Source organism: Grampus griseus (genome assembly GCF_964374135.1).
Source record: "Grampus griseus genome assembly, chromosome: 1".
In the NCBI taxonomy this organism is placed as follows: domain Eukaryota; kingdom Metazoa; phylum Chordata; class Mammalia; order Artiodactyla; family Delphinidae; genus Grampus; species Grampus griseus.
Window position 1 is genome coordinate 182,991,925 of NC_139017.1, and position 15,216 is coordinate 183,007,140.

At 66.7% G+C, this 15,216-nt stretch overlaps 2 protein-coding genes across 3 annotated transcripts; both read left to right on the forward strand.

Annotated features, from left to right (window-relative positions):
* Nucleotides 1-1,131: 1,131 nt before the first annotated feature.
* On the forward strand, nucleotides 1,132-3,772 carry TNFRSF4 (TNF receptor superfamily member 4; the record flags this gene model as incomplete). Its single annotated transcript, XM_082647923.1, has 7 exons — nucleotides 1,132-1,273; nucleotides 1,523-1,645; nucleotides 2,073-2,180; nucleotides 2,438-2,504; nucleotides 3,133-3,329; nucleotides 3,475-3,603; nucleotides 3,702-3,772. 7 exons carry the CDS (start codon nucleotides 1,132-1,134, stop codon nucleotides 3,770-3,772), a joined length of 837 nt encoding a protein of 278 aa, XP_082504049.1.
* Nucleotides 3,773-8,656: 4,884 nt separating this feature from the next.
* Nucleotides 8,657-11,586, forward strand: TNFRSF18 (TNF receptor superfamily member 18). 2 transcript variants are annotated; one of them, XM_082674208.1, is made up of 5 exons: nucleotides 8,657-8,845; nucleotides 9,683-9,805; nucleotides 10,613-10,700; nucleotides 10,883-11,082; nucleotides 11,149-11,586. In XM_082674208.1, the coding sequence occupies exons 1-5, from the start codon at nucleotides 8,671-8,673 to the stop codon at nucleotides 11,274-11,276; spliced, it is 714 nt and encodes a 237-aa protein (XP_082530334.1). In that variant the 5' UTR covers nucleotides 8,657-8,670; the 3' UTR covers nucleotides 11,277-11,586. The 2 variants fall into 2 exon arrangements, with proteins under 2 accessions (XP_082530334.1, XP_082530333.1); XM_082674207.1 differs by having other exon boundaries at nucleotides 10,883-11,586.
* The last annotated feature ends 3,630 nt before the right edge of the window (nucleotides 11,587-15,216 follow it).

A 15,216-nucleotide genomic window follows, 5' to 3' on the forward strand; every position in this document is an offset into this window, starting at 1 on the left:
CTTGCAGCACAGACGTTTACCCTCTGCTAGTCCTGGAGGCTGGATGTCCAGAGACCGAGGAGTGGGCAGCGTTGGTGTTTCCTGAGGCCTTTTTCCTCCCTGTGTCCTCACGTGGTCGTGCCCTGTTCGTGTCTGTGCCCTGCCCTCTTCCTCTTGTAGGGACACCAGTCACACTGGATCAGGCCCACCCTGTGACCCCACCCAGCCTTTATGGCCTCCTGAGAGGCCCCGGTCTCCCAGTACAGCTGCACGGGGATCAAGCTTCCACGTGTGGGTTTAGGGCACTAACGTGGATTCAGATGCCTGCTGTGTTCAAGGACGCTCAGCTGCTCTCTCCCTCTCACACCAGCACACACCCTCACGTGCTTGCGCACCCACTGTGGGCACTGGTCATGCGGCATCTGACCCACCAGCGCTGCTGGCATTGGTCTGAGCTAGTTTTGGACACTTGGGCCAGTGACCATGCTCTGGAGCCCTGGACACCACCAGCCCTCCCCCTGCACCTGATGCCTGACCCAGTGTGCTGCCCTGGCTCGCCCATGTGCTCCGGGCACCCTTTTGTGGGGCAGGGGTGAGGACTGGCCTCAGGGTGGGCCCCCCGCTCCTCTTCAGGGCTCTGCCCTGCAGAGAGGGGGGCGCCCAGGAGGAGTGAGCCAGGTGGAGGGATCCCAAGACCACCCCGGTCTGGGCAGCTTGGCCAGGCTGGGCAGGGCAGGGGGACAGCCAGGATGCCTGGCGGAAGGGGCTCCAGTTTCCTGTGAGACAGGAGTAGGAGGGGTCCAGGGGGAGGGGTCAGTGCAGACCGGCTGGGCTGGAGGACCTGGCCTGGTGGCCCTGGCAGGGGTCAGGGGGCTGCGGGTCCTCACTCAGGCCCCGGATCTGCACACTGCAGCTGCTGGCTGGGCCGAGCCTGAGGCCCACGGCCGTTATCGCAGGGTTGGGGGCCTTGGCGCCCAGGGCAGAAGAGAAGCCCAGGACCGGGACACAGGCTGCCTTCCAGTGCTTCCTGGGGCCTCCTTCCTCCTGGTCCCCTCCTCCTGCCCTCCCCACCCCTCCCCCGCAGCCCTTATAGCCACATCCTGCAAGGAAAAACCCCAGACTCCCGAGCTGTGGGGCTGAGAGCAGCCGAGAATGCGCGTGGGAGCCCAGCCACCCAGGGCGCCGGGCTCGGCCTTCCTGCTCCTGGGGCTCGCGCTGGGCGCTGCGGCCCAGCTCAACTGTGTTGGGGACACCTACCCCAGTGGCAGCAGGTGCTGTAAGGAGTGCCAGCCAGGTGAGTGGCCTGGACGTGGAGTGGGGGAGGGGTGCCTACAGGGACCCAGGATGAGGAGACGGGGTCAGGGGACACAGGGACCTACAGATGGGGTCACGTGGTGAGGCACCGTGGGGCGAGTGGACTTAGGGCAAGCGGGTGACCTGGAGCCACGCCTGGGATGGGATGGTGGGCCAGCCAGAGGCGGTCGGGGGCTGCTGTGGGGAAGGCCAGGCTGTGGGGAGCTCTGAGCCCGGCCTCCCGTGGCAGGTTATGGGATGGAGAGCCGCTGCAACCACGCCCGGGACACGGTGTGCCGTCCGTGTGAGCCCGGCTTCTACAACGAGGCAGTCAACTACGAGGCCTGCAAGCCCTGCACACAGTGCAACCAGAGTGAGCACCGCCAGGCGCCCCGGCCCCGCTGGTACCCACTTCACACGGGGCCTCGGAGCAAACTCCAGACCACGCCGGGGCCTGCCCTCCCCTGCCCCAGAGTACCACAGTCAGCTGAGGCCACCCACGGGGCTCCTCCCCCTCCCAGAGGCTGAGTGGGTGAGACCCAGAGTCAAGGACCACAGAGGGTCCTGAGCAGGCTGGAGGAGGGGTGGGAAGAGCGGGCAGAGCTGCCACGGGATGACCCCTGGGGCTGTGTGGCCAAGAGGGACATGGCATCTGGGGATGGGAGAGGACCAGAGGCCACCCAGCTGCAAGGGGGCAGCTGGCCCTGGGGAGATAGCTGCAGACCCTCAGCCTCGGTCCCCCAGCCTGCTCTGTGTCTCTGGCCTCCCCACTGACTGCGCCCACCCTACCCGACCCCCAGGAAGTGGGAGCGAGCCCAAGCAGAGATGCACACCCACGAGAGACACGGTCTGCGGCTGCAGGCCGGGCACCCAGCCCCAGGACGGCTATGGCTACAAGCGTGGAGTTGGTGAGGGGTGCCTCTGGAACCATGTGGAAGGAGCATGTCCCTCACACGCTGTCACCTCCCCTCAGCACCCCGACCCCAGGCTTGGCTGAGTGCCCTCTCCCCCAGGCAGGTCAGGCCAAGACAGGGGCTGGGGGGCTCCCAGGTCGTGGCCAGTGGATGGCATGTAGGCAGAGAGGGGCTGCTGGAGGCCCTGGGGGGGTGAGCGTCTGGGCCCCCCAGGGGTGGCAGATGGGCAGAGCCTGCTGACTCTGTTGCAGACTGTGCCCCGTGCCCACCAGGACACTTCTCCCCGGGCAACGACCAGGCCTGCCAGCCCTGGACCAAGTGAGTGTCCCTGGGGCTGGACGGTTTGGGTGGCCTGGGGTCTGGGAGCCAGGGGTCAGGTCTGGGAGTAGGAAGCTGCTGGCTGGGAGCTCCGGGGCCCGGCACCCCGTGACCCCTTCCCCCCCATGTTAGCACCCCCACCCCCCCGACGTTGGTCCCTGCCCCGCCCCCACGACCCCTGCTCGGCCCTGACCCAGCCTCCTCCCACTGACCTTCCTGCTGGGCTGGAGCGGGGAGGCCGTGAGACCCCAGCCCAGCCCGGGAGGGTGTGAGACCCTCACTCATTCACAGCTGAGAGGCCCCCGTCCTTGTTGAGCTGAACTGGTGGGGGCAGGAAAAGAGCAGGCAGGGTGCAGGCGGGAACAGGTCAGGGGAGCGGGTGTGGGAAGCAGGCTGAGAAGGGGGGGGAGGCCGGGGGAGGCCCAGGCTCCTGGGGGGTGGCAGGGACCTTGGCCTCTCTCCTCGCCGCCTTTGGGCTGGACTCTGATGCTGCCTGAGTGACCTGCTGTGGACCCCTGTCACCCCTCACATCTCCCTGGTCCTGCCCCAGTTCTCGGCCCGTCCCACTGGTGGGGGACGAGTGGGGTGGGGGACATTCTGGCCTGATCAACACCCCTGCCCCGCTCAGCTGCACCTCATTAGGAAAGCGAACACTGCAGGCGGCCAGCAACAGCTCGGACGCTGTCTGTGAGGACAGGAGCCCTCGACTCACACCCGCCTGGGAGACCCAGGGCCCCGCAGCCCGGTCCACCCCTGCTCAGCCCACCACTACCTGGCCGAGGGCCTCACAGGGGCCCTCCACGCCCCACGCAGAGCCCCCCAAGGGTAAGGGGGCCTGGCCCTCCCCCAACCCAAGGGGGGTGGGGTGGCGGGGAGGGTGGGTGGAGCTGCCCGCTGGCCGGGTGCGGCCCTCCTGCGGTGGACTCCTTCCCTGGTGGACCCCACCCCAGCGGGCCCTGCCTCCCCGCAGGCCCTGAGCTGGCCGCTGTCCTGGGCCTGGGCCTGGGCCTGGGCCTGCTTGGCCCCGTGGCTGCCGCGCTGGCCTTGCTCCTGCACCACAGGGCCTGGAGGCCGACGCCCAACGCCCCCAAGCCCCCCGGTGAGTGTTCTCGGTGGGCCCCAGAGCGCGCTGCCTGCGGGAGGCTGGGACCCCGCCCGCCTCCCGCCCCCCACCCCTCACCCCTTCCTCCTCCGCAGGGGCAAACAGCTTCCGGACCCCCATCCAAGAGGAGCATGCCGATGCCAACTCCAGCCTGGCCAAGATCTGAGCAACGTCCACTGGCGTAGAAGCCGGCACCCCTCCGCAGGCCGGGGCCCCCAGACGCAGGCCGTCCCACCCGTCACCCCCGGACCCTGGCGCCCTGTCCCCCCGCCCTGTGCCGTTTTAGGCGCTCCTGGGCTGGCACCCTGGGCCCTGCTATGTATGCTGTGCGTACTCCCCACCCAGGGTGGCCCCAATAAACGACGTTGGCAAATGTGGGCCTCTGACTGGGCACCAGTGGTCTGAGGGCTGCACACACGGGGGCTGGCTGTGGGGTAGGGGCTCCCCTGGCTCCCTCAGAGACCTGGGGCTGCTGTCCTGCTCGCTGGGCACCTCCCAGCGCCTCTGGGGAGCGTGGCAGCCAAAATAAGCGCATGGGGAGCCGCGAGCCCTGCCTGGCAAGCGCGATGCTAGCCCGGCCCGACGGACCCCACGCACCCACTCTGGGGAGCCGCGGGCCCTGCCTGGCAAGCGCGATGCTAGCCCGGCCCGGTGGACCCCACGCACCCACTCTGGGGAGCCGCGACCCTGCCTGGCAAGCGCGATGCTAGCCCGGCCCGGTGGACCCCACGCACCCACTCTGGGGAGCCGCGAGCCCTGCCTGGCAAGCGCGTTGCTAGCCCGGCCCGGTGGACCCCACGCACCCACTCTGGGGAGCCGCGACCCTGCCTGGCAAGCGCGATGCTAGCCCGGCCCGGTGGACCCCACGCACCCACTCTGGGGAGCCGCGAGCCCTGCCTGGCAAGCGCGATGCTAGCCCGGCCCGGTGGACCCCACGCACCCACTCTGGGGAGCCGCGACCCTGCCTGGCAAGCGCGATGCTAGCCCGGCCCGGTGGACCCCACGCACCCACTCTGGGGCTACTTGGGAGGGCCTGGCAGGGGCTGCTGGGTGGGAGGGAGCCCTGAGGAGGCCCTGGTCCCAAAGGGGGTTTTAGGACAACCCCTCAGGGTCTCTGGGGCCCCTCCCAGGAGAGGGCACGAGCGTCTGTTTCTTCTCAAGCCCCACGCCCTGTTAGACCTGAGTGTGTGGTGACCCTGGGACCCCCACTGATGCCTGCAGGGCCCCCGAGTCCCTCAGGGAAACTGGAGGCTTCTGACTGGGCTGACCTTTCGTCCACCCTGGGCGCGAACAGAATGTGCAGCTTTATGTGAAAAGGTTCCCAGGTGGGAACCCAAGCGTCCGTGGGCACCAGAGTGGGCTGTACGAGGCCGAGTGGTCGGACAGGCCCGCTGGCTGGCACTGGGGGCAGCCCCTGCTCTGGCAGCTGCTCAGACTTGGGGCCGAGCCCGCCCTGGGGACACCGGGCTGAGCCGTGGGCTGTGGCCCGCCACCCCTCCCCCCCCACAGCGCCCCTCCGCGCAGGCGAGGTGGGCGGGTTAAACGGCTCATCTAAGCGCCGGAGCCGTGGGCCAGCGAGGAAACGCTCCACAGCCCATAGGCAGCCCATAGTTTGCACCCTCGGGGTTTCTGATAGATTTAAGAGCTACTACTAACTGAAATAAAAGACCACCGAGGTGCTGGGCAGGGGGTCAGGCGTGGGGTGGGGGTGGGAGGTGGGAGCAGAGAAATGCGACAGCCCGAGGCCCCCCACCGGTGGACCTGGCAAAGATGCACACCTCTGAGCTCCCAGCCTGCTACCTCCCTTCACCCACCTGTGGGCCAGGACTGGGCATCATCCCACAGGCCAGTGCCCTCACGGCGGCCAAAGGTCCGCCCCTGACACGTGTGCTGCCCCCCCCCCGCCCCCCAGTTTCTCAGGCTGGCTTTCTCCGCAGAGCTGCCCTGGAGGCCCTCCCACCTCTCCTCAAACCTCTGAACCCTGGCTGGTCCCTTGGACCTCCCGGGGGCAAAGGGGAGACCGAACCATCCACGTGTTCTTGGAAAGATCTCGGGTTGCAGCAGTGAACACAATACGTCCTCTCTGCCCTGGAAACGGGCAGCAAACAGGCACCACTGGCCTGGGGCCTGTGGTCCCTGGGCAGTGTGCAGGCTGTGCAGAGAAGCTAAGGGACCTGATGAAGGGGCCTGGGGGAGGGGCCAGATCCTTGGGGAATGGAAGGTCGAAGGTCGTGGGCTTCCTCCCCAGACTTCCCAGCTGCGAGCCCCCCACCTTGCCCCCAGCCTGGTGGCTCCACCTCTGAACAGCTGACGGGTGGGTGGAAGGAGGTTGGTCACCTTCACTTTCCTCGGTTGCTGCCGCTAAGCACGCTCTCCACTCCTGTCTCTGCTGACAACCGCCCCTCCCGTGTGAAACCCCGCCAGAGCTCCCCCCACCCCCCGGGGGGCCCACAGGCACCCACCCTGGCTCCTCCCTGCTCCAGGGCCCCACCTGGCTCCCCATCCTGCCCCACAGCCCTCCAGGTTAACCCCTGGACTCTGCTTGGGACCCTCTGCCCCCTGGACGCGCGTCACTTGTGTGAGCTGAGACAAATGATGAAAAATGTGACGAGCTGCTCAAAGAGGATAGGAAAATACCGCGAGCAGATAGAAACCATCTCCCCCGCAGCGCCCGGTTACAGAAGCTCGCGGTAACCCAGTGCCTGTGTGGGAGGGGCCTTCCGGAGCCTCAGGGACAGGAGAGCAGGCGCAGGCCCCCAACCCCGACGGCGCTTTTGCCTCTTGTTACACACAGCCCTGCCTCTGGTTTCCTGCTGCTGCGGGTGGCAGCCCCCCTCGGGCAGACAGCTGCCCCCTGGTGCCTGATGGGCTGGCCCAGCTTCCAGAAGGGCCAACAGATACGATCTTGTCAGACAAATGTCATTTGTAGGGGATTTATCATATCTTCTCAGGCGCTTACCAGAATTGGGGTGATGCCGTCCTGGTACAGACCGGACTGCTCAGGCCTTGAACATGGGCAGAAGGGCCAGGACTGCTGAGTTCTCCACTCCTGACCTTTCCCTGGGGTCCCGGGATGGCTCAGACCCTCCTCCCCATCTAGGAGCTGAGCCGAGGCCTGGGGGGTCCTCAGACAGGGTGGCCTCACCTTACCCCCTAGCAGCCAGAGCTGTCCTGGAGACCCCTCCCTCTCCTGCAGGGCCCAGCTGCTTCTCTGAGGAGGGCCCTGCGCATCCTGGGACTTGAAAACGATAGTTGAGTCACAAAACTGCTAATCCCTGTCATTTTCCTCTGAAAAGGACAGATGCCCCATCAGGCGAGGCGGCAGCTGCAGGTCTCAGAGGGTCTCAAACCAAGTCTTCTGGGTCTGCCCAGGTCACCAGGTCACAGCCGGCAACACACCTCCAGCCGGTGGGCGCCACCAGAATCACATTCCTGGCACCCCACTGCCCACCCCTGCAGCGTTCCCAGAGGTCTCCACCCGCTGCCCCTGTACCAAGCCTCAACTGGAGGGCTGAGAAATCTGGGGAGGCTTCCTGGGGGAGGCCGGGCCCCCAAGCCCTTTGGTGCCAGGTGGGGAAACTGAGGCTCAGACAGACAAGAGACAGTCTCACGGTGAGTTGGAGGCTCTCTGTGGCTCAAGAGCTCCGTCGGGGCCGGCCTTCCACATCCTCCAGGATGACTGGATTTGTGTGGGGAGATCTGGGTTGACATCTGCCCAGCAGAGTTGCAGCCTGGGCAGCCCCCTCTTCCCCCAGCGTCAGGGTTCAATCAATGCCCTGGCCTCTCCTAGCCAGCTCTTCCCAGCAGGCATCAGCGAGGCTGCAGCCCACAAGTGTGTGTGTGGCTATGGGGGGCTTGCATGTCAAGAGCCCAGCCAGGCCCCGTTGGCCAATTTGGGGCGGGGTGGGGGGGAGCTTGTTCTAATCTCCAGAAAGGCGGGGTGCAGGGGGCTTGTCCTGACCCCTGGATGGGTTCTGAGGCTGCTCAGTGCTGGGATTCGAGGACTTCTGGTAGGTGTGGGGTGTGGGGTCTGGAGGCTTCACAGAGGACGAAGTGTCTCATCCCACCTGCTTTGGGCGTCAGAGAAGATCTTTAAAAGCCCGTGGAGTCCCCCTGAAGAAGCTGGAGGTGGGGAGGGGGCTCAGCCAGGAATGGTCCCTGCTGAGTCCACCCTTGTTGGGGGCGCACCCCACCCCAATGACTCAGGGCACTGTCTGCCACCCCGCATCCGGTGCCCACGCACACTCCAGTTCCTTCAGGCCCGGAGGCCACAAGTTTTACATAGAAAACATTTCTGACCCCCTCCCCCCGCCCCCCCCCAAGGATGTGACTGGGTATACGCGGTGTTTCCCCCGACAAGGCACACACATTTGGGTCATATTTAGTTTCCGGATAAGAATGCCTGGGCCAAAGGGCATGATCACTTAGGAATCCCCCAAGGTCACCCCCCATGTGGGTCTCCCGCATGCCCCCTCGTCCGTGGTCAGGTGCTCTGCAGCCTGTGATGGGACCTTCTCTTCTCCCTTGGGGTCCCTGTGGGCATGCCAGATCTCAGTTCCCTGACCAGGGATCGAACCCGGGCCCCTGGCAGTGAAAGCGCAGAGTCCCAACCACTGGACCACCAGGGAAGTCCCATCCCTTGAAGTTTTTAAAAAAAGAACTTATCTTTTATAGCAGTTTTAGGTTCACGGCAACAGTGAGGGGAAGCCTACCCCCCATAAATATCCCCGAGGAGTGTGCAGTTGTTACACACGACGAACCTGCACTGACAGGTCATGTCACCCAGAGTCCCTAGTTGACACCAGGGTCCCTCCGTGCGGTGCGTCCTGTGCTTTGGACAGACGTGACAACACGTGCCCACTGCTGAAATCCCCAGAGCAGTCTCACTGCCCCAAACCTCTGCCCATGCCCTGGATTCCGAGTCGCAGAGTCTTGGGGGGTCCCCCATGGGAACAATTCCTCGGGACCCCTTGGGGAGTGGCAGAGGCGGGGCGGCCTGCGGGGCGGGGTCTGGGCGTGTTCGGAAGGGGCCGGCCTCCTAAAACCGCGGAGCCGCGCGCGGCCATGGGTGCCGCGGGTGCCATGGGGGTGAGGGTCGCGCGAGTGGCCCTGTGCGGCGTCGCGCTGCTCTGCGCGCTGGGCCTGGCCCAGCAACCCCCCGGGGGTCTGAGCTGCGGCCCCGGCCGCCATCTGCATGGGACGGGGACCAGCGCGCGCTGCTGCCGCTCGTGCACCCCAGGTAAGGCGGGCCGGGAGCCCCTGCGCGGAGGGCAGAGCGCTGCGCCCCGTCCCCCCGTAGTTTTCCGAGTCCAGAGCCCTGATCCCAGCGCAATCCGGGGAGGCGGAAGCCGCCCAGACCGGGCCAGTGGCCTGGGGGGTGGGGGGTGGGCGGGGGCAAGGAGTGTAGGAGCCTTCCCCAAGGCAGGTCTGACGTCCCAAGGTGGAGGAGGGCTGTCCCCGTTCCTTCCGAGTGGGGAGTGAGCCCTTGGCCATCACTCAGGCCACTTCTTGCCCAGTTTGGGGTTGCACCCCTCTTTCTCCCAGCTCCCTGCCTCAGACCTGCATCTATGGGTGAGGGGCAGGTGAAATGGGTCAGTTTGGGGACAGATATTGCAGGGAAAACACCCAGAGTGTCCCCCTGCCAGGACCTGGGGAGTGGGAAGGGGGCTCTGAGAGTCCAGGTCTCAGTGCGGCGGAGCCATGGACGGCGGTCAGGGAGGGACGGGCAGGCTGCCTCAAGGGTCCTGGCAGCTGAGGGCAGTGCAGGACCCAGACAGGGGAGGGGGAGTAGGTCTCCCAGGAAGGAACGGCTCAGGGTCACATGCCGAGTCATGGCCACCCTGGGTGGGAGCAGCTTGGGACGGTTGGGGGATGCAGCCAGGCCTGGTGAGTGGAGGAGCTGGGCGCCCAGGAGGGAGGGACACAGCTGGGCCGAGCCAGGGTCCTGGCTCCCAGACAGGTGTGCTGCCCGCTGGGGCTGCCCTGCCACCCCCACTTCCCTGGAGGGCCAGGAGGGGGGCGTCCAGGGGAGGGCGGCTCGGCCCAGCTGCTGAGAGGGCTGCTTGCCCCCTGCCAGCTGAGGGGGTCTGTCCCGAGCCGGACTGCCAGTGTATCCAGCCTGAGTTCCACTGTGGAGACCCCCAGTGTAAGAGCTGCAAGTACTACTCCTGTCCGCCTGGCCAGGGGGCGTGGCCTGTAGGTAAGTGGCAGGTGGGGGTGGCCCGGGCAGGCCAGGTGTGCAAGGAAGCTCGCAAGTGGTGGGCACGGACACGTCCTCCGGGCAGGTGGGCGCCAGCACTGGGGGTCTTGCAGCACCCTGGCGGGGTAGGGGGGCGCTCTCTGGCTTTAGCATCTCAGCCCACATTGGGGTCACAGTGCCTCCTGTTGGTGTGGCTCTGGGAGCCTTTCCTTCTCTCTCTTGGCCTGAGCTTCTCCATCCAGAGACGATGCCCCTAAGCGCTGGTTGTGAGGAACAGTGGGGGTATCCAGAGGCTGTCTGGCCCTTAGGCCCTGGCTCTGACTACGCCCAGGTCCTGCACTCACCCTGACCCGATGCGGGGGCGCCTGGCTGAGCACATGTGGGCCGGGAGAGTGAGGGCGGAGGGGGGGCTGTGTGAGGTTGGATGGCGCCGGGCCTAGAGGCAGCTGGGGCAGAGCCTCACCCCTCTCTCCGGGACCCTCCCCGGTCTCCCGCCTTCCGGCCTCCGGACCGAGCGAAGGCCCAGCCTAGCTCTTGCGTGGCCTCGGCTTCCACCCCTTCCTCCCACCACATACACTCTAGCCTCTGCAGGCAGGTCCCTCCCCTCCCCCATATCCCCATCAGGGACCCTCCACTGAGCCCAGAGTCATGGCCTGCCCTGGAAAGGGGCACCTGGGGGACCTGATTTATCCCAGGTCCTGGTCCTGTGGCCACCTGGGGCCCCTGTCAAACAGATGAGGTGGGGGTCTCACCTCGGCCACACCAGCTGCCCTTGCAGCCTGTGTCCGTCTGTCCCTCTGTCTCCAGGGAAGTTCAACTTCGGCTTCGAGTGCTTCGACTGTGCCGCGGGGACCTTCTCTGGGGGCCGTGAGGGCCGCTGCAAACCTTGGGCAGAGTGAGTCCTGGTGGGGACTTCCAGTGGCCGGGTGGTCCAGGTGGGCTCGAGGGTGGTGCCTCTGCTGTCCCTTCTGGTGCAGTGACCGCCCCCCCCACAACGGCTCGGAGGGCAGCAGCCTTGCTGAGGGGCTGCTCAGGTGGCCGAGGGCTGACCGAGGGCTCTGCGTCTGTGCGTCCCAGCTGCTCCAAGCTTGGGTTTCCCACTGTGTTCCCCGGGAACAAGACGCACGATGCCGTGTGCAGCCCAGGGCTGCCACCCACGGAGCCGCGTGGCCTGCTGACCGCCGTCCTCGGCCTGGCCGCCTGCATCCTGGCCCTGACCGTGGCCCAACTCAGCCTGCACGTCTGGCAACTGAGGAGGCAGAGAGCACGGCCCCCAGGTCAGTTGTGCCCTGGGGACGGGGAGGGGGGCCCCTGCCTGCCTGCTAACCGCAGCCCCTCTGCAGAGACGCAGCTACTCCTAGAGGCCCCGCCACCCCCGCCCGAGGACGCCTGCAGCTGCCAGCTCCCCGAGGAGGAGTGGGGCGAGCCACTGTCGGAGAACAAGGGCCGCCTGGAGGACCTGTGGGTTTGAGGCCCGGAGCGCCCGTGCCAGACCCTCCCGGAGCTGGCGCAGGCTGGCCCGCAGGAGCAAGGGCTCTGCGCCCTGCCGTGGGGCCCCGGCTCTGGGCCCGGCCCTGCTCCCCTCAATGGCGGAAACAGGTGGGGGATGGTGACAGTGACCAGTGCTCCGGATCACGCAGGAGAGGAGGCAGCTGTGGCTGAACCCCAGGGGTACAGAGGCGCACCGTGGCTGCCTGCCTCTCTTGCTGGCCCCGCTGGGGTGGGGCCCGTGGCTCCTTGGTTCCCAGGACAGGAGGCCATGGGCACAGGACCTGGCTGCAGGCGGCACTCAATAAACGCTTGTCCGGTGGCCTGAGTGGCCGTGTGCTGGGAGTGGGGAGGGGACAGGCTCCGGGGTCTCCCCCGCCAGTTCTCACAGCCCCCTCCCAGCCTAGGTGGGGGGGGGGGTGGGGTAGAAGCTAGGGCCATTCCAGTCCTAGACACAAGCCCACAGCCGAGACCACGGGGCGACCTGCTGTGCTGCACACCTGCCCTCTGTGCCGCTGGGCTGCCCCGTCCAACACTTGTCCTCCAGTGGCCTGCCTGGCACTTGTTGGGACACTGGGTTCCTTGGTGTGTGTCTGGTCTCTGGGCCACCGCTGCTCCGGCTTCTGGTTCCGGGCTGGCCGCACATCCTGCTGGCCCATGGGGCGCCGGCCCTTGCGTCACTGGGGTCCCCAATCCGGGGCAAGGTCAGTTTCTATACCCAACACTTCCTGGAGGATGTGGACAGCCTCAGAATGGCCTGGTCCCGCCCTCTCTCCAAGCCCTCCTACTGGCCTCCGTCACCTCACGGGTCCCTCGGGGCGGTCCTGGGGTCCTGCCCAGCAGAGGCGAGCAGTAGTTTTTCAGCCTCCTGACAGGGCTCTGTGGCATCCAGGGCGTGGCAGGCAGTCTCAGCAGCTGCACTCTCCAGGTGCCAGCACACCTGGCCACCTGTCTGTCTGTGGCTCAGTGCTCTAGCACAGCACCTCCCCCACCTACCATGCCCTCCCCTCCCACCTGCACGCTGCCCAGGAGAGCCCCTTGACCCCGACCCAGTCCCAGTGGGCAGGTGGGCCCAGCTCACAAAAGGCAGGTGGAGGAGAGAGGGTTCTGCATCGCCCTCCACCCCCCACCGCATGGGGCACTGCCCACTTCCACCCCTGGAAGGAGGTGGGGGGTGGGGGGTTCTCTGGGACCACCCACAGGGGAAGGACCCCTCCCTCAGCCCCTCGGCTCCTGGCTCTGGGCAGCCCCTGGGGCCAAGTGAGCGACCTCAGGGGAGACAGCCAGGTGTTCTGGGACCTGCCTGCCACACCCCTTGGCCCCTCTGTCCTCAGGCCAGATCTCCTGTCCTGTCAACCCCTCCCCCACACACCTCTGGGTCCCTTGACTGCCCCACTCCCACGTATAGGAAAGGGGTCCCCAGCCCTGGCCCAGCCCCTTGCTGAGGCTGTGAGTCAGGTGTCGAGTGCGTTCTGCTGATGCAGCGCGGAAAGTCCTCGCGGGCGGCCTGCGTGGGACAAGCTCCCTGAACGTCAGTGCGGGGCAGCGGGGGCAGTGGGGTGAGGCGAGCGGGCGGGGGATTCCTGCCCCGCGGAGGGGCGGGGACGCTGGGACTCGCCCAGCCCAGTGGAGGGATTGGGAGAGTGAGGCCAGGCTCATGGGGGGCCGGGAGGGGGTTCTGCCCAGGGAGCTCAGCGCTTCGGAAGGGCTCCGCGGAGCCACTGCCACCGGAGCCGCCACCTCCCTCCACGCTGGCCTGCTGTCAGCAGAGAGGCCTCTGCCCCACCAGGCCTGCCCGGACCCTGGTCACCGCCGCTGCATCTGCTCCCTCCCCTCTCCCTTCCTGCTGGACTCACCTCCCTCCCCAGCTGGGGTCCCACAGAGCAGGGAGGGGCTGGCTTCAGGGCCAAGGCTGGAGGCTCTGCTGGGGCACCCAGGCCCAGCGTGCACAGGCTGCCACCAGGCACTTTGGTCGGGTGGCCTGAGCAAGTCCAGGCTGGGAAGAGGGAGACCCCCCAGGGCGGCAGGAGGCGCAGGGGACTCAAGGGTGCCGGCGCGTGGGGGACGGAGGGTGCTGGTGCTGTGAGGGGCTCCCCACCCCCACTCAGGCCAGCTTCCTGGAATGGGGGCAGATATGTGCCCACCTGGGTCACCAAGCCCAAGAGGGACCCCAAGATGAGACTCTGCCCACGCCAGCTCCACACCCCTCTCTGTTTCCCCCGGGAAACCACCCCCCCCCCCAGCTGTAAGGTCGGATCTTAACAAACGGCACCGCGAAACAGAGGAAAGCTTCAAGTGAGCTGTATTAGGGAGCGCTCCCGGGCGAGGTGCACTGGTCCGAGAGATTAGGGAGCGCTCCTGGGCGAGGTGCACTGGTCCAGAGATTAGGGAGCGCTCCTGGGCGAGGTTCGCTGGTCCGAGAGAAAGGGGCCAGAGAAGTCGCGCCCAGGCGAGGGTCGGGCAAGATTTTATAGGGGAAGAAGGGAGAGGGGTGTGGTGAATCCGGGAGGACGCAGGGTATTCCTTATTTGGTGGTCTTTTCGGGTATCCTGGGGGACCGTTAGTCCCGCCCCTCGAAAGGCGGGAAGGCTGGGCTGGGTTCAAAGTCCCCAGGTCAGTTCCTGGAACTGGGTGGTCCGGAGAATTTCGGTCTGATACCACCTGGGAATCTGATTGCGTTCCCCTGCCTCGGGCCAGTTGGCCTTACACCAACCAGAGGGGCCCTCCAGCTGCTCCGGAAAACCACAACTCCTCCCCCTGGGGTCGGAATCCAGTGTCAGTTCAGCCTCAGATAAGGGCCTAGAGGCCGTCCTCTGTTCCCAGAAGTGCTTCCGCCGCAGCCACACCGCCTCACCTGGCTGGAAAAGGCCCCTGACCCTCCCTCTACTGAGACCTGGACTCAGCCACTGTGAGGCACGGCCCCTCCGCAAGCGGACCGAGAGACCCCTGAGGGGCATAGGGAGGGAACCCACCCTAGCAGAACTGGTTGCCAGCCGCTCCCAGCCCCAGTCCTAGGGCAGCTTCAGGGGGCCTTCCAAGGGCAGGTGGTCCCTGGCTGCCCCCTGGTGCTGGGATGCGAACCCATCGATCAGATAGGTCCATGGTGCTAAGTCTGGCCACTCAAGGGCCCTGACCAGGACCTGGGCCATCACTCCTCCCCGGCTCCCCCGCCACGGTTTCAGCAGCAGGGCCACTCCTCCAGCAGCTGGGCTGAGCTCCCACCCCGCTGTGGTTTGCAGGGCCTTGGACGCCCCCTTCCCACCAAGAAGTAGCCACACGTAGGTGGAGAGGCAGACATCTTCGCAGGACGCTTTGGGGCTGAGGTGCTTTCCAGAGACAGTGATTCGGGCCATGGCTGCTCCAGACCCCTCTTTTTGGAGACGCGTTCCAGGGAAGAGGGGTGTGAGGGGGGTCCTCTGAGTCCTCAGGGCTCCGTGGGCTCTTTGGCCAGGGCAGAACCCTGACTGCCAGGCGCTGAGGGAGGCCCCAGTGGCTGCCAGGGTGAGGGCCTCCAGTGGGGGCTGCAGGGATGGTGGGGGTCCCTGGGTGGTGCTGGGTCCAAGCAGGCAGACAAGGGGGAGGGGAGGCAGAGGTCCTCAGCTCTCGCCTAGGATTACGAGCTCCAGCTGCAGTGCTGGGCAGCCCCGTCCCAGGCACTAGGAGTGCCCCCTCCCCCCCCCGCTTCCCCCCGCCTCCCCTCTGCTGAGGCTGCTCCTCGAGCTGCTGCAGGGGGCCCAGCACATCATTTGCATGTCGGGGCACCTTCTACCTCCAGATGCCCAGGTGCCCCACAGCCGACAGCGCTCCAGACTCAGCTCCCTGCCCGCCTCTCCCTGGCAGCCCGCACAGTTCTGGCAAGGACACTTTGGAGCCCGATGGGGGGCTGGGTGGGGCAGGAGAGGATCCAGATGGGGGTGTGAGGG